Source organism: Xylocopa sonorina, chromosome 13, assembly GCF_050948175.1.
Source record: "Xylocopa sonorina isolate GNS202 chromosome 13, iyXylSono1_principal, whole genome shotgun sequence".
Classification (NCBI taxonomy): Eukaryota; Metazoa; Arthropoda; class Insecta; order Hymenoptera; family Apidae; genus Xylocopa; species Xylocopa sonorina.
The window spans coordinates 2,890,674-2,916,413 of record NC_135205.1 but is presented as its reverse complement, the minus strand read 5'-3'; the positions used below and the strand labels follow the sequence as shown (position 1 = coordinate 2,916,413).

The window sequence follows — 25,740 nt, the reverse complement described above, 5'->3', positions numbered from 1 at the left end:
TGTAAATCCAGATTAGTAGAATTTCGACTACTAATGTTTTTAACGTTGAAAGCTCACCATGACAACATGCTGTGATCCAGACTTAGGTGTGTAATGACACTGTACCGTGCCATCATGATTATCTTCTAAACGAACAGGAACATCTCGTTCTAGAGCATCTTGAATAATTACTTCCAACGGTGCTTGACCAGCTTTCCTTACATCTATTGTGAAATTGGTTGGTTTCTCACTAGGAATGGATTCGGATTGAACTCCAGGACCATACACTTCAACCTGTAAATTATATAACACTGTTTTTGCTGTTTTCCTTGTTTGAACGCTTCGAATAATTCAATCGATATTTCAACTAATATATTCTAATGGCAGAGACACTACTATAATGTTATTTCACATTTACTCTTGTAATTATCATGCTTAAAAATAGAAACAAACCTTGTCAGGATAAAAGTCAGATTTCGGTAAAATATTCGCGACGTATGGAGATTTCGGAATGTCCTCGTTATCGCAAAGTATATGAACTGCGTATTGTCCTGGAGCAGTTGGCAAATAAGACACATCGGCTGTACCATCGCCATTATCGTGGCATGTAATTTTCGCTTTCGAAGGCCCTTCGATCGAAAATTCTAAAGCTCCAGTTTCTCCATTCGTGTCGACAGTGAACTTTGCTATATAATCAACGATACCACCGTGAAGACCAGGACCGAATACTCTGATGGCCGATTCTTTGTAAGGTCCAACGTTCACTTCGAAGGGCGACTTGTAAATTTCCTTTCCGCCGTATGTTATCATTACCACGTGTCGTCCCTCTTTTATCGGTGTGTAGTGACATTTGTACGTTTTTTGGTCAACTTTAGACATGCTAAAAATATATGCATTGCATTACTTAAACAGTGCAGATGTGACATAGATAACATAAACGCAACGTTTAAAATTAAGTATATATCCTACTTAATATTCATCAAAAAAATGTAATTGCTTACTGAACAGGTCGATTGACTCCTCCTGGGCCAATCACTTTAACTCCAGGTACTTCTTCGCCCGCATTCTTCGTCACGATTACGAAATCTGCATCGTCTTGGACACGAACTCCGTTCGGTAATAACCCTCGACCATAGGCTCTACACTTCTTAGCATCTGACACTAAACCTACGTTAACGCCGTAAGGGCTTCCAGGAATCAATTTACCAGCAAAAAACACGTTTACTGAATATAAACCCGCTGCAGGTGCTGTGTATTCGCATCTCCATACGTCTGGTAGAGTTTGTCGTATCTTCACAGGTACAGTCGTTTTCAAACCCTATAAATCAGTACACACGATACTTATAATTAATGTATCCAAAACGTAAAGTTGTAAGGTATCACACTTTAATTGCGACGATGCGTGTTGCATCATTGTTAAACAACACTTTACCTGTGGGTCCAAAATAATAACTTCTGGCACGCCACGTCCAGCGTCCTTTGTGGATATATCGAAGAATGTGGGTCTGTTGACTATAACACCTTCTGGTTGTAGTCCTGGCCCACTTGCTGTAACTTTATTAGGATCGCCCGCCTGTGCGTCCACGTTCACAACGTACGGGCTCTTAGGGATTTCCCTTCCAGCGAAAAGTATTTTTATTTTATATGGCCCCTCGATCTTTGGAGTGTATGACACGGAATAGGTGAGATTTTTGTCCTTATTGAACCTGATATCGACCTATGGAGAAAGAAACATTTAAAAAATCGTATATGTACGCGATAACATGTGATGGGCTGTCGTACACTTAAACCACTTATACATTCGAGACCAGCTAATTATTCTCCAGATTTGTGAATTCAAAGATCAAGGTTTTACAAGATTTTTTAAACGATACCTACTTATTTTCACCTGTCTATTTATGGTAATAATATTGCAGAAACTGATAAATAACATTTACATACAAACTGCTTTAGTATTGTCCCAAGGTAAGGAGTATGAAAGAAAATTCGAGGTACGTAATTATGGGGGGTACGAGATACGCAATTAAGCATGAAAACCTAACGTGTACCCTGGTTTATAATCAATTTCTGATTATGATACAAGTATGGCAATTTCCGTTCTAGTGGTCAACCACAGTATAGATAAATACATATTTAAACGGGATAGTATAGCTGTAAAAACACGTGTCAATTATGCGTCACTACCTATATTTAAATTTTTTTCTCAGTGCTGACGACGATCGAGCACAATTAAAAAATTTTTGCAAATACTATAGAATTACAATTTTTATTACGTTAATAATAGTACGGTTGTACGATGTTCAATAACGACATGTTAACAAAATGAAGAAATGCAATACAATTTTTTTATAAAGAGAAAAAACAATGCTAATAATTAAAATAAATCACTGAGTAAAGAAAAAGAATAATGTATACATAATGTGTAGAGAGAGATATAATTAATTAATTAGCTGTTAATTATTAAAGGGCTGAAATATGTTCCATATTTTTCAATATTATGTTTTTCCATCCCACCTTTCAATTAACGTGACGTATGTACATATAATTACTACGGCAAACTAATCTTACCGGTATCTTGTTTCCTTCAGGATCCTCTACGGTGACGTCAACATTTCCTTTACCAGCAGAAAATGTTTCTACAGTAAAATTAGCTGCTGCTCCTACAACCGGACCAGTTGGCTCGATACCAGGACCGTAAGCACGTACTCTATATCAAAGATTACATTATGTTAGCAACAAGAAATTGCATTTCCATCGAAAGTTAAATTTATTATACGTCATAAAATATTAAAATATTAAGATGAAATAAAATGTATTAATTTTTCAGAAGAAAATAAATTTTAAACATAAGAATAGTTTTTTCTTTCTCGTACAGTGCATTCTTTCTATCACTGAAAGCATTCGAAAAAAATGAATGCAAAACGACTAGGCTTCGGATAACGTGTATTGTTATAATCCTAAACAAAATCTGTAACTTAATTATCAATCAAATATTTAAAAAGTATTTCGAGTACTTAACAAAAATAAATACCATAAGAAGACATTTGCTACCCTTTTTTTAGAAAAATATTATAACGTCTTCAAACATTATAACTTCTCTTTAAATATAAGCATTATAAGCGTTATTACAACATGTATAATTGTTGGAGGTCTATTTTTTTAAGAAGCTATGACTTCACTATATCGCAATGTTAAAGCTGTTATCGTTTAAGCGAATTGATATATTCAACTAATATATAAGTTGTTTGTAATTATTTAAACGAGTAACTTGACTATGCTTCGATCACTGACAGATGGTGCATGGATTTACTCTCATGACTTCATCATTCAACAGCATATTAGAGCATAAATTCTTCAGTGATCAAAGAATAGTAACTGATATTTTGGTACAAATAGTAAAGCAGTTCAAAAATGATAAAACAAACCCTTTAGAAGCTTCGATATATATATATATACTCTATGAAAAATTGACTAACTTTTATACGAAGAGAAAGCATTTAACAACGACCACCTTAATCTACTCGTAAACTGTTTGTTACAGTATAAAGTAAGTGGAATATATAAGCAATTCATAGAAATTGACCTACAATTCTACGAACAAAGTTCTAATCTAGTAGGCACATTTTAGTTGTAATCAGGTTTACCGTGCAAGTTCACGTTTCAGCCTTCTCTCACATCAATAAATCCACCAACAAAGTTGCAACCTTAAATTAACTGGGCGATTGGTTAAAGCGAAATAGAAAACCACAAAATTTGACTATATCTAAGAACATTACATTATCACCAATTGCAGCATTTTAATCGGACAGCCTGGAATTAATTGCGCCAAACTGTGCACAACTATTATTATTAATTGTGATAAGAAATGAACAAAACTATAAGAAATACGCCAAAACATGTTATTTGCGCAACTTACCGCGGTGCCGGGATGCTGCAACCGGAAAATAAAATAAATTCATTAATTATTACCTTTCCTTTCATTCAAATAGTCATACTGTATTCGCATATCCAAGTAAAAAGAGAAACAAAAAAGAATAATTAATATTCATTTCGCTTCTACACTTGTATACTCTACTCAGACTATTAACGATAAATGAGTAATGTGTTGTAATGAGTAATGTCATCGCCAATAACGTGAGAATTAGAATTAATAATTGATATGACGATGCGTGTTTGTCACTAACTCGTCTTTTTCTAAAATTTCTATACCACTAAGTACATAACAATATGAAAGAATATTTATATTCTTTTATATACTTATTTACATTTTTACCGCGAAAAAATAACTTTCAGTAAAATGTAGATAAAAATAATAACGAGCAAATTATGTGCGACGATTAATTTAAATTGTAATAATAGAATTCTCTAATTGCAGCGAATGTTAGTGAAAGAAAACCGCAAAAGACATGTATCAATTGGATAAAAAAAATGTAAATACAGGGTCATAAAATTTATCACAACTAGAAACCGTGATACTGTAAAAATCACGTACGAGCCACTCCACGTTAAATCCTACACTCTCTACCGTTTTATCACCTTCCTTTCATACTTGGTACACATATTGGTGGGCATACGAGAAAATCTAGTTCTTCGAAAATATCGATCCCTTGAGTTAAAAATATTCTATTCGATAACGTCTGATTTATTCCAGACATGTATTCTGCGATAATTCCGTATAAAAAGGTTTACCTTAGAAATGTACTCTCGTGGCAAATGAGGATAACGAATCCTCCTACTCAGCAATCAAGCTTATAAATTACGTACCGAGCCATCCATTAAAATACATCATGATTTATTTAGGTGAACCACTTTATAATTTTAACTGTATACTTCTCCATCCCTACCAGTTTACACATGAGATATCGTTTCTCTTACAAATTATTTGTACGCAGGAAATAATTTGCTCACCTGTTTCGATTTGTACGTGGTCGAAGAGGTGCTCCTGGCTTTAATTCTGCGTTAGGATATTGCGATAGGTACGTCATCATAGACATTTCATCTATATTAGGATTCACCATTTCCTCTGGTTTTATCAGCTATGGAAGAAATAGAGAAAATTAATTTCCACTCGGATTTTAACATCTCTTTTCTATATTACAAACAGAAGGCTTATTTTACATAAAAAAAAAATTCTATTCACCTGAGGTATATTCAGCCAATCGTCCGCTAATCCCATTGCTTCAGATGCATTCTGTATCGCGTCCTTTGGATTCCAATCCTGCCAATCTGGGCAAAGACCTGGCGCGACAGCGTCCACGAGAGCGCCGACAGCCCGTCCATCGTTCCAGTCGGAAGTGAAATTGTTAATCGGCAAATCTGGAAGTTTCGATTGGATCCAGCGCATCAATCGTTGCTTCGGCGTTGCACGTTTCCCGTACGCGTCGTTGTCTTCGCCCTCCCACATGGGCATCGAAATCGAGTAATGAAGGATCAACGTCCATATTAGTCCAAGTATCAGCTTCAATTTGCAGTCCACTATATCCGATGAATCTGTAAACAAAATTTGGAGAAAGTTAGGAGAAACAAACGCAACGATAAAAGGATACTCGCTTAAATTAGATGAACGAACATCCAACAAACATCATCAACTTCAATGGTACTATTTTGAGGAGGAAATTTGACCAAAAATTACTTAATTTTTATAATCTATCTACCATTTTTAATATATAAGTTTCTATGCTTAAGCCATCGGCGAAATCACCATTTCTTCGAGGCTCTAATGACGTAGCAGTTATGCCTGTTCGTGACGTAGTATTACAGGAATGCTCAAAGTGACTTCATAAAATTGTTACAAATGATTTCCTGCGTGCAACCATGCTGCATACTTCGACATTTTACGGACTGTTAAACACGTCCAAAAGTTGTTAGACCACTTTAAGTTTTATCACAAGAAGCAATAGCACCATTCTGAGTCTTTTTAACGCTATCAACAAAACCACTGCATACCAAAGTCTAAAGATGAATCCATAAAAATATTATCGAGGGATGATCTCCTTGATTACTTCGATTAGGTGAGCTTAGGTCGGAAAACTCTATTTGTTTTCAGAAACATGGAATGTTTAAACATAGCCAATGACTGCTGAACTGTTCTACGTTTTCTACGTATCTCTATTATATACAACGACAATTTTACAAATTTATTAATTACAAATTTAATTATAATATATTGCTTTTGACGATTGTGTCTCTTATGGTTTCTTTCAAAAACCATATGTTTTGGCCTCCAATCGACACACATACAGATCTACAAGTATGCAAAGTTTAAACAAAATTGGTTGGGGGCGAGAACATATGGTTTTTGAATAGGGTCCTTTTAATCCTTATGCTACAGGCGAGGTGGTCATGCAAGCTATACCGTTAGGTCCTCTATCACAGAGTGCTATTAGTGCCCTCAGAAAATTTACAACCAGCAATTAGGGCGCTTACAAACAACATTTGTGTACAAATGACAAATACTAACGAGTCTAAAAGGAATTTTTCTTTGGTCAGAGAGATATTCGGTTGTACGCAATGAATGCAATATTACAAAAAATGGGGAATACTCATTTTGGACCCGCGTATCGCTCATATTTCTACTGCGGCTGTCTGCGAAAGCTTCCTAATTGCTGACTGTAAATTAAACTTCTTGTTGCACTTCCAAACAAAATTTTCTCATAGTGACTCATGCGACCAAGTCTCATACATGTTAGTCAAATGTGATGCTTACTATACATATCTTATCTATCGGTATACTTAAAAGTATCGATTGAAAGACGAAATTTCTTGAAAATGATTCATCTGCTGTTGACGTGAAATAAAGTTACACTTTCGTGCGACTTATGTTTGCAACAAAAATAAGAAAATAATCATATTGTTTTAAAGTGGATATGCTAGACATAGATATGCTATTTATTTCTTTATTCGGTAAATTAAGAAAGTTAATCTATAAAATTATCACTTCCTGTGTTTTACTGCATCAAGATATTGATAAATTTATTATCGCTATTTTCACGTTTCATATTTTTCTTATATAGAAACCTAAGCAATATCTGATAGCGGTAGCTCGGTTAAAGCAAGTGTATGTTACTGCTTTCGTATCTAAAAGTATAAAACGAATTTCGGTCATAAAATGTTCTCATTACGTTACAAGTAATATGCCTTCGATTGTTATTTTATGAATCAATATGAAGTATATACATATTTCTAGCATTCTCGGACAGAAATAGCTACGCTGTGATACAATGGCCAAGAAATAACGCTTACACATCAAAGTGAATCAACGATCGTTCGAGGAAAAGAATTAAATTCAGTTTAACATGTAAAAGTATGAATATCTTCCTAAAAAAAAAAGGAGAGAAGAAATCGTTGAGATGTTTCTTTAATCTTCGCGTACATTTAAACCATCGAGAACAAGTATCAAGGAAACACACGATGCACCAAACAATGTTTGTTCTAAATAATATGACACGCGTTTTTCTATGTATTCCTTTACGAGGCTACGCATACCACATTCACTGAACCTTCTCCAATCTCGCTATTGCATATGCATGCGGTACATCCATGAAATTTATAAAACTCGTTGAACGTAATAAATATTCATGATTACTTAATTCGCGTATGCCTTTAATCGCACTCTAGCTTTATCGTCGACGATGAGTCATCTTCAATTTTATCCAACATCGAAACCTTTAGATTTCGATCGTAACGCCAACCGCGGGACACAGAAGCCGCGAACATATTTATTGCAATCGACACTGACAACGAGCGTATCCATTTTACATGATGTGAATTCGGGCGAACCTGACTCGGGGATACATAGATATTTTTAGCGAGACATTGTCTCTATGCACATAATAAAATAACAAACGGTGGACTGTTGCTATAACTGCACATCGAATGGTATTTTAAGAAATCGCATCTTCTCACTCGCGATATTATTAGAAATCAAGTAGCTGCATAATAACCTTCGATTAATATCGCCGTGATTGCGTACAGTTTCATCAAATTTGGCAAACATCACGGTAAACTGCGAGATTTATTCTTAATAATGTAGGTAACATTTTCGACCTTGTTACTTCGATTAAAAACGACTGAGAAAACCTCGAACTTCGAAAATTTTCATTCATATGTATAAATATAAATTCGTAGTATCTACTGTACATAATAATATAGCATATAATGTGTACGTGTACGAAAAACCGTACGAATTTTAATTTAATTCACATAAACGACAAAATTAATGTCAGAATGTGCATAAACGAGTGACAAATGTGGGAGTTATGCTTCGTACACAATAGGTCTCTATTTCGAAAGAAACTACTCTGTTCATACCAAACACAATGGAATATCTCGTGTTACGTGGCTGCTATTTACACAGATCCGGTATGATGATGGGTATATTTCGAGAAATTATGTTAAAACACAATCATGTCACACTGTACGAAGAGTACGTGCTGTACTTTCTTATAGAAAGCTGGCTTGACTCAGTTATACATGTTATGCAAAGATTAATCCAGCGATTATTAAACAATTAGCAATCGATAACTTTGGCATTTCATTTGCGCATACGTGGCTTCAAACTGTACTTCCGTTATTATTAAAAACACGACGAAACGTCCCAAAAACAATCACGTTAATGCTAATGTATGAACCCTAAGTGTAATCAGGAAAATTGTTCCCTGATAAAACTCATAGCGTTTAGTCAATATAAGTATTTGGTAGACCAGATTTGTAAACGAGCAAAAATCAACGGTTCACAGTATCAAAGGTAAAAGATCCATGCGTGAAGATCATCAGAGAAAGGTAAAAAATTCTTTAAATAGTTATGATCGATCAGTTTCACGCACGTTGAATACTTTTACGTAAAAAAGACTTGGGAGAAACAAGAATCGGAGCCAGTGATGCTTGAACGTGATCTCTTGCTCGTGCTCCTATCGCGCGCTATGACGTAACCGGTTAGCCATCAATGACGTCATCGTCTAAACTCGCCGAGGAATACGGTCGAGGAAAACGTCATGAGCGTTCGAGAAGTGACATCGATTACTCGATTGGTTCAGTGCACGTGTTACGTAGAGACGACGAAATGCAGATAGTCATAACCGTACTACGAATGTTTATGCCATGCGTGGGAAACTGAAACATGCAGAAATATAGAAAAGGCAGTACAATATAATAACATTAAATGTTGCATTAATAAATTACATTAATTTTCTTGCACACTACTGAAAACGCATCCTCTTTCCTGTTTCATCATTGTCGACTAAGCGATTCTGTTTACATTGTCAACTGCAGTAATCATAACTAATCAATAGCTACATAATCGAGAGGAAATAGAAAGAGTCAAATGGAAGGCACGCTAGACGAGATGTTACCAATATGTATATCATTAAATTGAAAATAAAATTGCGTTATAAGCATATAGTGGCTATAAGCAGAAAACGTTCAACGCGTACACTATACGCACGTACTGTACAAACATGTATATTTAGCAGTTATGGTAAATTACTAGGTAAAAGACAAGGCTACGAACTGGAATAAATTCGAAACTTTGCGCAGAAACGTACAAGTAATTCAAGTTGTCGTAACGACACGGCTACGTGCGTATTCCTGTTTCGATACTGAAATGGACCTAAAGCGATCTACACACGATCAATATCAACCGATCCAGTCTGACAATAATATTGTCGATCCGCCTCGATATTTTATATGTAAATCATGATATATAAATCGTACAACTTCTGTTAGTATCAGTACCATTGATCTTGCGCCTGTTACTTAAAGAACGAAATATCTACTCGAACAAATTGTATGCCTCTTGAGGTACTGTCACAATAATTTCAACCAAATCACTTGCACCAATAATTATTTAGTACAAACAGCAACAATCGATCGTCACTTTCTCTGTTATAAACAAACAAAATTCCAATTAAATAGACTAAAATAAGCTAAAATAAACTAAATGAACAATTTTGTTACGAACATATACATACATATTTTACATGAAACGAATAATAAGCGAGTGTAACATTCCATGCCTCGATAATTATATGGATGTACGCATGTATTCTAAAATGAGAACATATTGATAAGTTATAAGACGTAAAGAAATACTATTGTAAGTGTTATCTTTTACCCCCTCGAAAAGATAGATCGAAAACATGCACTGTTATCGTTCCAATAAATTAATGCATCCTACAATTAGAGCGAATAAGAGAACTCGTTTCGCTGAATTTATTATTCACTTGTAATTCATGTGAAATAGAAAAAAATTGGATAATAGAATGTTCGACAGTTATGATGGACACACTTGGTCCATCAATAATACACATGTATGACACAGTACGTAAATAATCAAATAAAATATCGTTAATATTGGACATAGTAGATATCTTTAGAAACGGTATTTAAGTTTTACCAATAAGAAATTATGTATATATATATATATATTATATTTTTCGCTTATATAAGGAGCAACGAGATAACGAGCCAACTTTCTCCCATAGTTTCATTCAGTCCTGGTCAATATATTTAACGTAAATCGGTATAAACAAGTCTGGATAAGTAAATGCACCTTGCTCGCATGCTTCGAAGCTCACACCTCGCGTTACTGTTTTGGCATCTTTTGTTCCATGCCGCGCCGTGCACGATGCAGAATACTTAACACTTGAAGAAAAACAAAGTACGTGCGTCGACCAAGCATTCCAACCAAGCGAACTTTTGTAGTTTAAAAAGAGCTAGTAATCTATCAAATCCACCGAAGAGAACTGCTTCAGTTGCATAATGTAAATGCGATATCTAAAAATTCTTCGACATCAACCATCTTTGTAAATAATGCCTATTGATAAAAATGCTCGGATGTGCTGGGTGTGCTTATTTACGCTTTGAAATCGCTGGAAGAAAGTTGCGTGTTACCTTGACTTCTAAAACTTAATTTATTTAAGATGAACATTATTCATCCAATTCTGAAATTACCATTTTTGGAGTTCTGTTTGAAATTTTTTGAATATTAATATTTAGCAAGACGAGAAACAAAATTATAATGTTAAGTAAACACTTAGGACTATATGTCGTGTAATATATCGTGTAGACGCATTCTACACGTGTGCGTAATAAATATATAATCATTCGTTTCCTTTTCGCTTAAAGCGGAACGAGAAATTCTTTTTCACGGAATTTTTACAATCTCAAAACAAAAGTATCTTATCAGAGGAATGAATTTGGTACGCAAAATGAAACCGAGGATGACGTTTCGCTTTGTACCTGAGCAAATATGACCTTCACCTCGTGCGCCTACCTGCCCATCGTCTGTCTACTTTCCCTTTCTCTCTTTCTTTTTGTAATCCGTAAGATTCATTTCGCAAAATCGATTTCGAAGAATTATACTACAAAATTGGACAAAATCTACATCGAGAAATTGGCGTATTTGCGATTTCCATTCATTAAAATATAATATTGAAATAGATTATCCTTCAATTTGCTGCGGAAATAAGTAAAACAAAGTGCAAATGATAGTAATAAAAAGCACTAAAATGTATCGCTAATGAACTGAATTAGTAGCTGAATGTGTACAGGAAAACATACTATAACTTTAACATCTATATGCGACAACGGACATAGAAGGAATATTTAGGTGACTCTTATAGATTCATTTGTAACAATATCGTATCTCAATGAGAGAAGATAAGTTAAGAAAAATTTGTATAAACGCATGAATATTTGCTGGAGGTAATTAATGGTTTGCTCAAAAAATTTCATCCGACATTTCTGTTAACCATTATGTATTCATACAGGAATTTTATTATTCAAAAATCGTTCAACATAATGTAGGTATTTGCTGATATTCACGTTTTAATTTTGCCGACTAGTCATTTTCAATTCGTGGACGGATTTAATTGTTGCACGTTTGGAAACGGAATATTCCTGATCACTACATTTATGGACATTCTATTTTGACCTTACTAAACAAATGAAAGAGACTGGACATAAAAACAGAAGAAGTTACCTGCTAAGAACACGCTATGCAACGTCACGACCAATTGCGCACAATATAAATGTGTGCGATAATCTTTAAATGTGATGAATTCATTCATAATTTATGTTTTTACCATATATGTAAGCAGAATTTAAGACGGTGTTAAAACTCTGTAATATTTCTTGGATGTACTATAAAAAAATATTTAGTATGTCTATATACTTCTTTAAACAAGCTTTTCTTTCAACATTCTTCGCTTTAAAGATAATCACCCTGAATTGGAATTCAAAACATACAGTTTAAACCAAACAAATGAGCATTTTCGATACAGTTGTTACTACATTCAATATTGAACGCGATAATATGGGTCTCTCTTACTTTATTCTCTTTAATGTTTTACGATTTATTTAATTTACTTAACATGTTTAACTAATATGTATATATATACATGTTAATTCTCCAATTCGCAAGTATGTATTATACGTACGTACTGCTCTCTGGAGTCTAACTATAATACAGATCAGCAAAAGAACACGAACCTCGTTAACCCTTTCTCTCCTATTTCACCCTTTCTTCCTGATCCCTCCCCCTTTTCCACCTGAAACTTGACTTAAACTTGAACGACTTCACGCAATCGACAAACAAACCCAAAGCAGCGAGCACAGAATGGGAGAAAAGTGTTAATCACTCACCGATATTAACGATCCTTATCCCTTCGTCGTCTAAAAACTTCAATGCCACCGACACATTTTCCAATTTCTGCGACCTGAACGTGGGCTTCTGATTGTGCTTCGGTAGTTTCTTCTGCGCGAGTACCTCGATCAACGTGATCAGCCGTAGACCGTCAGACAAATCGCATTCCAAATCGCCGATGTGTACGTTCATCACCTTCAGCCTCTCGTTCGCCCACCTCGTGAACGTGTTCTGTTGTATCCGTTTCCACTGTGCATCCTCGAGCAAATCTTGTTCCAACATGTCGTCGTCCTCTTCCTCGGCGTTCTCGCACTTGACTGACTTATCGTTCTCGCACATTTTATCGGCCGGTTCGCTCCTACGGGACGACATTCGTAATGGTAAGCACGGTGGTGGGGGCAGGATTCACGTAGTATGCGTTCACACCGACTTCCCCCACCCTCTTCTCCACTCCACTCCAGCATTCTCCACTTAACCGACTTACAGCTCGCTACACTACAATTCTTCTCTAAAACCTCGCTCGCTTTCCCTCTTTCTAGTTTACCTTTCTTTTAGTGTGCACTGGGATACCTATGGCCCTGTCCAGACAGAAGTTGTGCACGCACATGATGCAACAATCAATGAACAACAGCCCGTTTAATAACATCGTGGATAGCATCACCGCAAATTGATCGCCTCCTAGCCGCGTTTCTGTTTATACGCTCTGCCAATTGAGAAATACACTTTACACAGTCAACAGCTTTCACGTATCGATGTGACTGTGCATTCTGCTTTATTTTGTATACACAGCAGGGATTACGAATTCGGCTGTGGTCGGAAAAATTCGGCCGAGATCGGACTAATTCCTTGAAGCTTCTTCCCTCGTACGATCGAGACTACGAAACTTTTTTTCGATGTGTACAATCGAGATTCGATTTTGGATTATGTTTGTTGTAGATCGTAACGCGTTCGTAACTTTGAACGATCGAGTACTCGACAAGCTTGCTGGTTCCACTTGAAAATAAAATTTCTGCATTTATTTGTGTTTTTGTACTATGTACCTTGATACGAATACTTGCTATGTGCAAACTATGGAATTGTTAAGTATTAACAGAGTATTATTCTTCCTCCCTTTCAACAATTTTGCATGAAATGTACATGTACGGTATAAGAATTCATGTTTGCTGGATATTTGACAGTATTAAGAACATTATTGGATGACGAACCTCATGACTCATTAAGAGCCCTACCCGATAAAATGCACCCGAAACGACGCATCTAAAACATCTTACTCATTCTTGTTGTTTTTGTCCCCATAAAAAAATGTAAAATCTTAGAGAAAGCTTACATTAGTCATCGCGTGGTCAAGGGCCATACCGATACCTTCCACGCCAAGGCGTAGCCTTATTTTAGGGGCAGCACTCGTTGGCTTATTTTCTTAGAATTAAAATAAAACGTACAAAATCGTATGTTAAATTTCTAATTAGATTATTCAATCGATATATTATATTTTACATATAGTTTAAAACACTGATGTATTGAAAACAGTTTGAACTTTGATAAAAATACATTTTTGTATTGATAAAAAATTGTTAATTTAAAAGATTAAATAATTTAAATAATTTAAAAGAATTGATGAAAATACAGGTAAAAGGGTTGTTGCCTCTAAAATGATATAGATAAAAGACTTCTTGAAACACATGTTTATCATTCCGTTTTAATTTGAGCTGCGTTACTCAAAATAAAAAGTATTTATCAAGGACGATATCGCGAATCCGATAATACGATTCACATCCAACATAATCTCGAATCAAATCTTATGTACGTATATATATAGATATTCACGTACTTTAGAATCTTGTGTATTTGTGTGTCGGAAAGTAGCAACGACTGTAAGCGCAATATCATTGATTCCTATATATATTTTGTTGGATAATCTAGCCTTAAAATATTTGTATATATTTAGAATTAAATATAATTGAGGAAAAGCGTATATAAACATATAAGGAAAAATATAAATTTACATGCAACGTGATTCATTTAACTCGATGCGTACCTACAAAAATTTTAGTAATTAATAAAATAATGTTACTAAAAAAAATTGTCTAATTAACCGCCGCTGACAGATAGCATCTGATATAGCAAAAACCTCAGCACTGATTCCTTTTACGGATTAGTCACCTTCTTCTTCCTTTCCCGATAAACCACTGGTTTCAGCCATGAATCTCACGTTCCTTTTCAAGTGCGTAAGTAACAAAAGTTAGGTCAGTGATTTGACCATTCGAAAAAATAAATTAAATCAGGTTCCTCGAAGAACTTTCAAACCTGTCTGTACATACGAGATCAGTCTTTCGAATTTCTTCAAATATTATTCCATTTGTTTTTACTTTTAGTTTGGAAATAAAATATACGATCCTCTCTCTTTGATTCGATGCATGTTCTACTGCCTGTGACTCACGCGATCTGTTCTACACCGTTGGGGATAACGACGCACAAGTTTCGAAATTTGGCAAACGAACATCTCTCGGGATATATACTGGTGCACACATTATAATAAATTGTTCTATCATCGAATTCTGTTCCAGAGCGTTATTAAAACGAATTCAATGACTAACAGATTGAAATTTTACGATCAACGAGTACCATATTCCTCTCAAATACGAAACAATGATTAGAAACGATTATCTTTAAAGGGACCGCTCGATATCATTGCATAAACGTATCATTTTACGAATAAGATCTACAGCAAAATATAATGGCACGATTGTAACAATCGTATTTTTAATATAGAAACGGATATTTAATTAAATTTAATCTTTAACGTTGAGTGCTTTATTGTGTAGGTGTTTCTTATTTGCAAATGTATTTGGGCATGTGTCCCTGCAATTTTGTTCTAGATTCGCTCAAGCGAGTAAACTAGAAATCAATGATTCACCTTCTCAACTTCTAGCAACATGATATCTGTAGTATTTCATTGATGGACTATATAGTAAAAAGAAAGAGAGAGAGAGAGAGAGAGAGAGAGAGAGAGAGAGAGAGAGAGAAGGGAGGGAGAGCCTACTATATATTGTTATTACGTTATAATATACTACGACTTTCAATTCCTGTCTACTGCTTCAATTAATGGTCCTAATTATTTTTGCAAATTGCAGTAATAAAATTTACCACTTTGAAACATAATTTCGATTCGTTAAATCAATTTAAATTGAATTGATCATGAATAATTTACACTTTCTATTATTCAATCATTTGCAACGTCAACGGATTTGAAAACCATTATACGTATTCATGGCATGTTAATTACTTGATGCCGTAAATCGGTAATCGTTTCATTATTAATTATGTAGCATCGTGTCTTTAAGCAAAGTGATAAGTGGCAATACTATATGTACCGCTTGCTATAAACAAATATGTAAAAATGATAAAGCGGTAATATTTATTAACTGAATCTCAAATAATGTCAAATATTTGAAACAAATAAAAGGAAGCTTACGACCGTTTATAAAAGCTTGTAAAACGCTTGTACTTCTAATTGTGCGGTATAATTAATCATCTTCAGAAAAGGGCATTTTAAAGGAAAACAATTTAGATGTATGGTATTCAATATTTTTAAACAGGCCTTAAACTAAAAAAAATCAAAGAAAACACACTTTAGTTCACCCTAATTTTTATCGAACAGAGATACACTTGATTAATTTCAATGAGATAAAATACGTAGTTGCCAATACTCAACATCAAGCGCAAAAATTATTTTCAATTTCATCTGACAGCGGTTCAATTTAGAAACAGTCCCAATGATCCCAAGAACCTTCGATTAAAAAAACATTAAATGATGCAGCGTTGTACACTGATATTATGCAAAGTGTATCTTATTTTCGCAAGCGTGAAAAACATTCGAAGTGAGATTAATCTTCTCAGTTGCAGAGTGAAAGATGTAGTCGAGACACGAAAAATAGAAACGAACGATTGTTTGTTTTTATGCGACGCGAACACTGTCACGTAAATATTTGATACATTACCTTGGTCACAAGATGAAATGAAACTATCGGTAAGATATGTATGTATGTATGCGTTCACACTCGGCAATTCGCTTTCAAATGTTATATATTTCAAACGTACACTCTCACGCTACGGACACACCTGAGGAAACACGGGAGCACAATTCGAATTTGAACGATATATGAGAGAGAGAAAGAATTCTTTGCACTGTACGTTGCGATTTACAAAGGTTTACTGACGTTTACCGCCACCGAATTTGGAAGAGAGGGAAAATGTACCGAACCAACTCCGAGAATAGCTATCCCCTCGTCTTCGACACCCTCCCACTCTTACAGGCCAACTATATATACACACGCGGATCTGTCTGTTCCTCTCATTATCTTTTTTTCATCTATCTCTTCTCTAGCTTCCTATTGTCCATTTTGACACCTCACAACTTCGCTGAAACATTTCCGTCGTATTTTAGCGTTCGTTACTTTCAATGGCACTACAAAAAATATATTATTCGCGCGCAGAGAATTGACAAATTTCGCAAAATTAAAATCCAATTAAAATCCATTATACTACCTCGTATAGGAGATGAGTATTATAATGATCTATGATAACTTTAATGAAATTTAATTCAATTTAAAGGTAATCATCTATGTAGAAACTCGGTAGATAAATAACACCGGCGCAATTGCCCCTGAGACCCAACAACCCTTCGTACAGGAATGGCCAACAGGTCGTCGGTTATTCTTACCACAAAAATTGCATAATTTCCCAATTTTGTTGCGATTAAATTTTGAAAAAATGATTACGTGCTTTTCCATTCTCCTTGGAGGATACTGTAAGCTTTTCCTTTCCACGAGAGGGACAAATTTTTAACTATCCTCTTCAAACGAGTAACAGGAAGTAATAACAATATTCTAATTAATAATTACATTTTTAGTAACAAAAAAAAACTGCTGTCATCTCCTAGACTTAACTTCTACATAAAATACAAAAGACAGATAAATTTCATCAACTCTTTCCCTTCTGGTTCCCACTCTCTTCCCTTTTCTTTCCCTTCTCCCACGCGACACATTTGAACTTGAACGACATTACTCGAGAAACAAAACAAGGCACCATGCAGAGAACGGGACAAACGTGCGTTAATCACTTACCGATATTAACGGTCTTTATTCCTTCGTTCTGCAGAAACTCCAACGCCAACGACACGTTCTCCAGTTTCTGCGACTTGTAGACAGGGTTTTGATGGGGCTTTGGAAGTTTCTTCTGCGCGAGCACCTCGATCAACGTGATCAATCGAAGGCCGTCGGACAGGTCGTATTTCAAATCGTCGATCTGCACGTGCATTATCTTCAGCCTCTCATTCGCCCACCTTGTAAATGAGTTTTGCTGTATTCGTTTCCACGGGGCACTCTCGAGTAAATCTTGTTCCAACATTTCTTCCTCTTTCGTTCCATCCTCGCGCTTGGCTGATGTTTCATTGCCGCACATCTTATCGGCCGGTACGTTCCTACGGGACGACATTGGCAATAGTACAGCATGATAGTGGCGAAATTTACCTTGTGTACATTCGCATATTATGCTCAACAGCTACCCCCTCCATTTCTCTCCACTGTTCTCCGCTCAACTGCACTATTTTCCTTTTAACCAACTTACTAATACCAGCTGATACTAAATACACCCTTTATATTGAAGAGACAGCTTTAAACTTATTTATACATAATTTAACGATATCGCTCATCTATCTTAATCTTTTATTAATGAAAATTTTATTATATATCTTCGTAAGATTTCTTCAATTAAAGCATGACGTAATTTCAATCGTATCTACTTGCTTAATTAGTGTTAATAATTCATTCTCTTTACTTGATTCTGATAAAGTTACGAAACGGATCTGGGACAGTTCACACTTAAGCTAATGGTACTATAAAATATATTATTCCATTTAACAAAATATATAGTTATAGTTATGGGACACTGAATACTTCATAACATGTAACAGAAATTGTACGTAAGATATTTATAGATATAAATCAAATGTAAATAGATCTAGAGGCACAAAATACTAGAAAAATGATCCGCTTGACGATGAATAGCGTATTCACGTATAATTTATGGCAAAAGGTAAATATGGCAAATTAAAGTTAAGTCTCGCACGAAAACACTTGTTTTTCTTTTCTGAAAACGAAGTGTAAAAGAAATTATAAGGATAGCATGAAAAAATAGACATTATAATCATCGAAAACGTATTTAATCATTTTCTTATAAAATTATAAAACAATATATTTACCTTATATTTTTGAAATACACGCACGAAGATTGTCAATTTATTTAATTGTTTATTTAATATGTAAAAAAACGTGTATACAGCTATAAATTAATAATATCTGTATAGGGTCATTTATTAACAGATAGACTGCATAGGAAGAGCTAACTATAATAGAAAGAATATATTAAAGTAATAAAAACAAAACATTACTTAAAATAAAGATAATATGTAATGGTATTAAGAAAAAATAATTTCAAGTAAGTTTATTAAAAATAAGGAGCAAGGATATTAAGAATTCGAAACAACTGTTCAATTATAAATATAATCAATCTTTTAATAAACACATACTAAAAATGAAATAAAAAAAAACTAAAAACTAACTACAATTATAAATAATAAACTACAAAAACAGCAATATTATTAAAAAAAAGAAGAAGAAATCAACAAAACAAGAGAAATGTCTCATACTTCGATGTTATGTAGAAATATTACCCCTCCAATTTTATATATTTCCCATACATTTAGAACAAAATTTCCCAGTCTTACGAAAAATAACATTAAAACAAAATTACTAACTTTATGTTTTCACAGAAAGTACTGCTTTTTTCGCAGCCTCATCTAAATCGTTTGCTGTAGCAATTGATAAATTGCTCTCCGCGAGAAGTTTCTTTGCTTCTGCTACGTTAGTACCTAATTATAAAAAAAAAAAAAAAGATAAAACAATGCAATCATCGTTAAATTACATAGGGATAAAAATAAGTAAAGATATAGTTATATATAAATGTAAAACTGAAACCATAAGATAAATGATAAGAGAATAATTTACCTTCTAGTCTAACAACAAGTGGAATTTTGAGCTTTAAGTTACGAGATGCCGTGATAATTCCTTTTGCTATTGTAGCACAATTTACAATGCCTCCAAATACGTTTACTAGAATTACTTTTACTTTCGGATCTAGAGATGTCAAACGAAATAATCGTAATTACTTTTATATAGAACATGTATGTGAAATCAATTTCGTAAAAGAGGTAGAATCATAATTCAATTAAATTAACAAATAAATTGTCGTGTTACATAAGAATACAACATAAATAATTGAATCTTCTATATTAACTTACAATACATACCTTCGCTAAGAATTCTAAATGCTTGATAAACCTGATCCTCTTTAACACTCCCACCCACATCCAAGAAATTTGCTGGTGAACCACCATTCAGTTTAATTATATCCATAGTGGCCATAGCTAAACCAGCACCATTAACTAAACATAATACATCATTTTGAACTTTATGTTAGTTAGAATTGACTACAATATACTCTCATCAAGTCCCGTTCGACGAAAAAATTGTATGGTCTACAATGGAACTGGTGGTTCGACATATCGGGGCACCATTTCAGCATTAACACCTTCACAAGTAATTGTTGTATGCTCAAAGGGTTAAGAGAAACTTGAACGTACCTAAACATCCTATATTGCCATCCATACTAATATAATTCAAATTGAACCGCGATGCTTCAGCCTCCCTAGGATCTTTCGTTTCGCCATCCTCTAAAGCAAACAAATCCTGTTGTCTGAACTGCGCATTGTCGTCGAATGCTATTTTCGCGTCTACGGCTATAACTTGTTTATCAGCAGTCTCAACCAACGGATTAATTTCAACTTGTAAAGCATCGATATCTACAAACAGTCTCCACAAATTTTTCAATTCGTATATCGCTTTCTGCTGAATCGTTGGATCCACGAAACCAAGGAACTCGCTAACATCTTTAGCAATTTCGTCGTCAATTCCGTGGTATATATCAAGAGGCACTGTTTTGATTAACTCTGGAGTCTTTTCAGCGACTGTCTCGATGTCCACACCGCCGGCTGGAGAGGCTATTAACACAGGGCCGTTATATTGTCTATCCATAAGAATACAAACGTATGTTTCACGAGCAATATTTACAGACTCTGCTATCATAATCTTTTGCACTAATATGCCGTCTTCTGAAGTCTGTTTTGTAATGAGACGGTGGCCTAACATGTTCTTAACAACGTCTACGACAGCTTTACGGCTATTAAAAAATACAGAATAAATAGCGTGTATATAGAAATATCCATGTTCTACGTTATACCAATAATTGTACTTACTCCTTTGTAAGGTGCACTCCTCCTTTAAAGCCATTATCAAACCAACCTTTCCCACGACCGCCAGTCAACACTTGAGCTTTTATAACATACTCAGCCGCATCTGTTCAAACGAATAACGATTAAAAAATTTTCTCAAGTGTATATATTGTATTCTTTTTCAATATTATATAGAATCATCAAAATCACACTACGTAGATTCGTTATTATCCATAAAGCGACACGAGTATCGCACAGTTACAACAAAATGTACAATCGAACAGACGAATCGTTAATATATTTATATAATAATTAAAACAGCAACGGCTTAAATTTTCTTACAATATTTCCATCGAATTTAACAAATACAATTACAGTGTAAACAATTACAGTAAAATTATAAAGATGCGCAACGTAATTCTTTGCTACGATTCGTCATAGTTTCTTACAAGTACTTTGATTATACAAATAATATACAAACTAGAATACTAACGTAACTTCTCCAACGCAGAATTTGTCTTGCTTAAATCGTCGACGATAGCAAAATTTTGTACAGAAACACCGCAATCCCTCAAGAGTTCCTTACTCTGGTATTCAAGTAGATTCAAGCATCTAGCCTGTTTCGTATTAAACGTTGACAGTTTGTTCAGCACCTGAATGGAGTATATCCTCCGGCTGCCAAATCTCAACATGTTCAAGCTTGAAAGCGAACGCTCACGGGACGATTATGAGATTAATATCCTCTGAAGAAAATTCTAAAAAATTAATTGGAACTCACAGCTATCGACGTAAGCTCAAGAATTGGTTTATCATCGCGCAGTGCGTTTATAAATGTTTGAATAATGAACGATGGAGTTCTAAAATTAAACTGTACAAGAAAGTTATCTTGAAATACACAATTAGGTAATTATCTTGGATAACCTCTGAACTGAAACGAATCCTTACCGACAAAACCTCCTATGTGTGCGTGTATCACGCGCACGTATACCAAATACAAACTGCTTTAACAATTTCAGCGCCTCGTGTGGCCCTAACCTAACCGCATTTTTCACTCACACCAAACAACGATCGGTCTATACTTGGTCACTGACATACCAGACGCGAGAGTCGATGCATGTTCAAAGTCGACAACACAGAGATACCGTGGTCCAGATTTAAAAAATAGATCGACGAAATTTATAAAAAGTGTGATGTTGCGTTCTTTTTGTATCTTGTAAACGTTCGAGCAATGTCTTGAAAAAAGGGAACGAAGAAAACGTAATAGACATTGGAACTCATTGGAATCTGCACAGCTATCGGTCGCATGGATTCTATGTCGTTCGTGGCGCCATCTCTGTGGAAAAAGCTGAAACTAATTGCGATTAAGTTTCAGTACTTTCCACAGAGATGGCGCCACCAACGCTATTTTAGTTGCGGTTGATTCCACCAGTTTCACAGAGATGGCGCCACCAACGCTATTTTTTAGTTGCGATTAGTTCCACCAGTTTTGCAGAGATGGCGCCACCTATGCTATTTTAGTTGCGAGTAGTTCCACCAGTTTTGCAAAGATGGCGCCACCAACGCTATTTTAGTTACGGTTAGTTCCACCAGTTTCACAGAGATGGCGCCACCAACGCTATTTTAGTTACGGTTAGTTCCACCAGTTTCACAGAGATGGCGCCACCAACGCTATTTTAGTTACGGTTAGTTCCACCAGTTTCACAGAGATGGCGTCACCAACGCTATTTTAGTTGCGATTAGTTCCACCAGTTTTGCAGAGATGGCGCCACCAACGCTATTTTAGTTGCGGTTGGTTCCACCAGTTTCGCAGAGATGGCGCCACCAATGCTATTTTAGTTGCGAATAGTTCGACTAACTTTCCCAGAGATGGCGCTAGCAGTTCATCAATAGTTGGGGTTAGTTCCACCAGTTTTCGGAGAGATGGCGCCATCAGTCCGTAAGTAGCTGTTATTAGTTCTACTAGTTCTCACAGAGATGGCGCTACCTACCCGGTGTCATTGCAATTAGTTTCACCACTTTTTACAGAGATGGCGCCACAAACCTCTTAGTACCTTATGACTATAAAGTGCTCGCAATATTTATTTATTGACAGTGCGCTGAGACATCGAACTTGACCTAGAAAAATGTGGTTCCGCTAGAGTACATTTGAGAGCACTTATGAGCACTCATGCATTGCTCATTAGGAGTCACCTCGCCCATGCCGCTAGTATTTATCTTTTTTTCACTAGTTTCTAATTACATTTAATGTGGTCAGATACGCAGCATCAAATTCTCTAAGGAAAATAAGCTATGCAACTGTTGTTTGTAGTAAAGATTGATGTAAGTTGTTAGTTTTCATTGAATCTCTCTATATATGTCACTTGTGAAATGCAGTATGATAATCGAAAGTACAAGAAAAGAATGATTAATTATTCTACAGAATAATTAGATTTAAGGAACTATACATATTATACAATGTTTTGTATGTACGATAATAATAACGGTAGTATAATTTATATTTTGTATATTTATTTATACAATAATCATTATAATAAATTATATATATAATATATATTTATATTATGCGTGTGTAGTGATAATATATATTGCATAGAAATAATGTTTGACACGATTTTGGCGAATAGGTTGGCTAAATTATGCCTTGTGACTCACACAATTAATTGCAACTGATACTCACCACACTCTTGCTATTCTTTTCTTTTTTTTGATTAAAATCACCACCGAGCCTCTATATTTTAATCTTGGACTTTGCACTTTCCCTTGCACTCGTAGGTAAGAATGTGTGCCGTATTAAAAAGTAGCAACTTTTTCTGCACGATCGTACATCAATTAAAATCTTCAACTTTCATTCGAGTATTAAATCGAAATGTTTGTAAGTGCAACTTAAATACTTTCTTGCATATTTCTCAATGGAACTAATAGTTCCTTTTAGACTGTACAAACATTTCTAAACGAGAACAATTTTTCTGCGAGCAATCGTGTTATTCGATGATTGTGAACTTCTTCCAATTGTGAGTGTACAAAAGAAAGACACGTTGCTACTTCTTAATAGATACAGTCCTTAATTCGCCCTAACATTATTACACTTCTTAATAATCTTACCTAGAAGAACGTTTGTCTCACATTTAATTATTTAATACAATAATCATAAAGTATATGTAATAAGTAAAACTCTTAAACCCGAGGCGATAGTTCTATACATATACACTGATTTTTCTTTCTTCTTTTAGTAGGTTGAAATACCTAAACAACAGTTTTATTTTTAACAGACACACAGTCACACTTAGTGTCATTGAGCTGATCTTATTACATCTAATTGGTTTCCGATCTATTTTATTACAACCGTAACAGTAACAGAATGTGTCCGCAAGGGAAGTGAATTCACTGTACGGACCACTTATACGAAAAACACTGGCGGGTGTTGAAAAAATGTTCTGCGAACGTGCTGAGAACACTGCTTGTACCCATCGTATAAGTGACATAAAAGGAGAAACGTGTATTGATGTACAAAAAAAAAAAAAAACGACGTACGCGTTAACGTGCTTTTTAAACGGCATTGAGCTATTAATGGGATTAAATATATCTATTGCTTTCTATTCTCAAATTTAGAAATGATATGAAGAATTTGATGCTTTACGAGAATTCTTCTAATTCCTAGAATTTCTGGAACACTTTTGTTTGGCAGTATAAAGTATTGAGCTATATATATGTATATATAAACGATTTTAGAAATCATCCAACAAATTTGCAAATCAGATTGTACAATTCTGGATAATTTAATGTTGTTGCTAACAACTCGTAAAATTATCCCTATGGTGTACTTCGAATATTCCTGTGTTATATACATATGGATTCGAGTATATAATGCAACGATATATCTAACTGAAAATTAGACTTGAAAAAATATATCCTTAAAGAATAAATAGTGAAACAATAACAAGTTAAAGATCTTACACGTAGATAAAAATATTCTTTCTCTCTCTCGCTCTCTTGTCTTTTTCTCTTTCTTTCTTTCTCTCTTTCTCTCTCTATATATATATATATATATTTATATAAATTTAAACGTAGCTGCATCGCGACCCCACATAGAACGATGAATGCATCATTATGTTACATGTTTTACCGCATGTAAACAAAAGGGAAATACATTATAAAACAGCATCTTTTATTGTGTCTTATCGGTCTACTCAAAAAGTGACACGGTTAAACGCTTATTTGGCAACAATTGTAGTTCACCTAAATATTTCTCCCTTTATGCCTCGGGGGGGGTAGGAGGATCTAAATGTTGCATGTACATGTAGTAATAGTTGAATGACGAGATGCATAAATTTGTAAAGAAATAGAGACAGTATACAAAAAAAATAAACATAATCACAGCTGAGTTGGCAGGCAGGCGGGCAAACGCAGGCATATTTATTGGACAGGCTCGCTCGACGTACATGCGCTTCATCAATATTGTTTTTGTTTGTTTTTATACACGATTTTGAATTACTTGGTCGACATTTATATTTGAATAGCCTGCTAAGCCCGTTTCATTGACAGATTCATTCTTAAACGTAATCATTAGTTCCAGGACTCGTTAAAGGTTCCTGAGCCTATTGAAATTAAATAAAAGAAATTACACAAAATACAGGTATACAAATTCTATCGAAAAAATAATTGTACTTTTTAAAAAAAGTTATCGTTTAAAAGAAGTTATAAATAAAAAAATATGTTCCATTCATATTATCTTCTAAATCATAGCGGATCAAGTTGTAATACTTATAAGTTA

The 25,740-nt window shown here is 34.7% G+C and overlaps 4 protein-coding genes across 9 annotated transcripts in view; all 4 read right to left on the bottom strand.

The window, feature by feature from the left end:
• LOC143430202 (filamin-A-like) overlaps positions 1-16,768 on the bottom strand; it is a 41,406-nt gene extending 24,638 nt beyond the window's left edge. For 2 of the 3 annotated variants that reach the window (XM_076906240.1, XM_076906242.1), the window contains exons 1-9: positions 16,621-16,768; positions 12,622-12,980; positions 5,120-5,469; positions 4,888-5,015; positions 2,548-2,686; positions 1,412-1,696; positions 981-1,297; positions 433-859; positions 58-273 (exon numbers count right to left, since the gene is read on the bottom strand). In XM_076906240.1, coding sequence (XP_076762355.1) covers positions 58-273; positions 433-859; positions 981-1,297; positions 1,412-1,696; positions 2,548-2,686; positions 4,888-5,015; positions 5,120-5,469; positions 12,622-12,961 — 2,202 coding nt within the window. In that variant the 5' untranslated portion in view covers positions 12,962-12,980; positions 16,621-16,768. Of the gene's footprint in view, positions 1-57; positions 274-432; positions 860-980; positions 1,298-1,411; positions 1,697-2,547; positions 2,687-4,887; positions 5,016-5,119; positions 5,470-12,621; positions 12,981-16,615 lie in introns of all 3 variants that reach the window. The other variant, XM_076906241.1, reaches the window with a different exon arrangement.
• Positions 16,769-17,737: 969 nt separating this feature from the next.
• Positions 17,738-18,129, bottom strand: LOC143430363 (filamin-A-like). The gene has a single exon (XM_076906594.1). The coding sequence runs from the start codon at positions 18,113-18,115 to the stop codon at positions 17,738-17,740; it is 378 nt and encodes a 125-aa protein (XP_076762709.1). The 5' UTR covers positions 18,116-18,129.
• A 1,155-nt stretch (positions 18,130-19,284) lies between these two features.
• On the bottom strand, positions 19,285-21,661 carry LOC143430268 (succinate--CoA ligase [GDP-forming] subunit beta, mitochondrial). Its single transcript, XM_076906367.1, has 6 exons — positions 21,463-21,661; positions 20,994-21,093; positions 20,322-20,917; positions 19,989-20,123; positions 19,687-19,815; positions 19,285-19,550 (listed from the first exon to the last, which is right to left on the bottom strand). The coding sequence occupies exons 1-6, from the start codon at positions 21,659-21,661 to the stop codon at positions 19,438-19,440; spliced, it is 1,272 nt and encodes a 423-aa protein (XP_076762482.1). The 3' UTR covers positions 19,285-19,437.
• A 3,456-nt stretch (positions 21,662-25,117) lies between these two features.
• The window catches only part of LOC143430209 (low-density lipoprotein receptor-related protein 8), a 35,859-nt gene continuing 35,236 nt past the window's right edge, over positions 25,118-25,740 (bottom strand). For all 4 annotated transcript variants that reach the window (XM_076906258.1, XM_076906257.1, XM_076906256.1 and 1 more), the window contains one exon: positions 25,118-25,564. In XM_076906258.1, the coding sequence (XP_076762373.1) occupies positions 25,520-25,564 (45 nt within the window). In that variant the 3' untranslated portion in view covers positions 25,118-25,519. The remainder of the gene's footprint in view (positions 25,565-25,740) is intronic.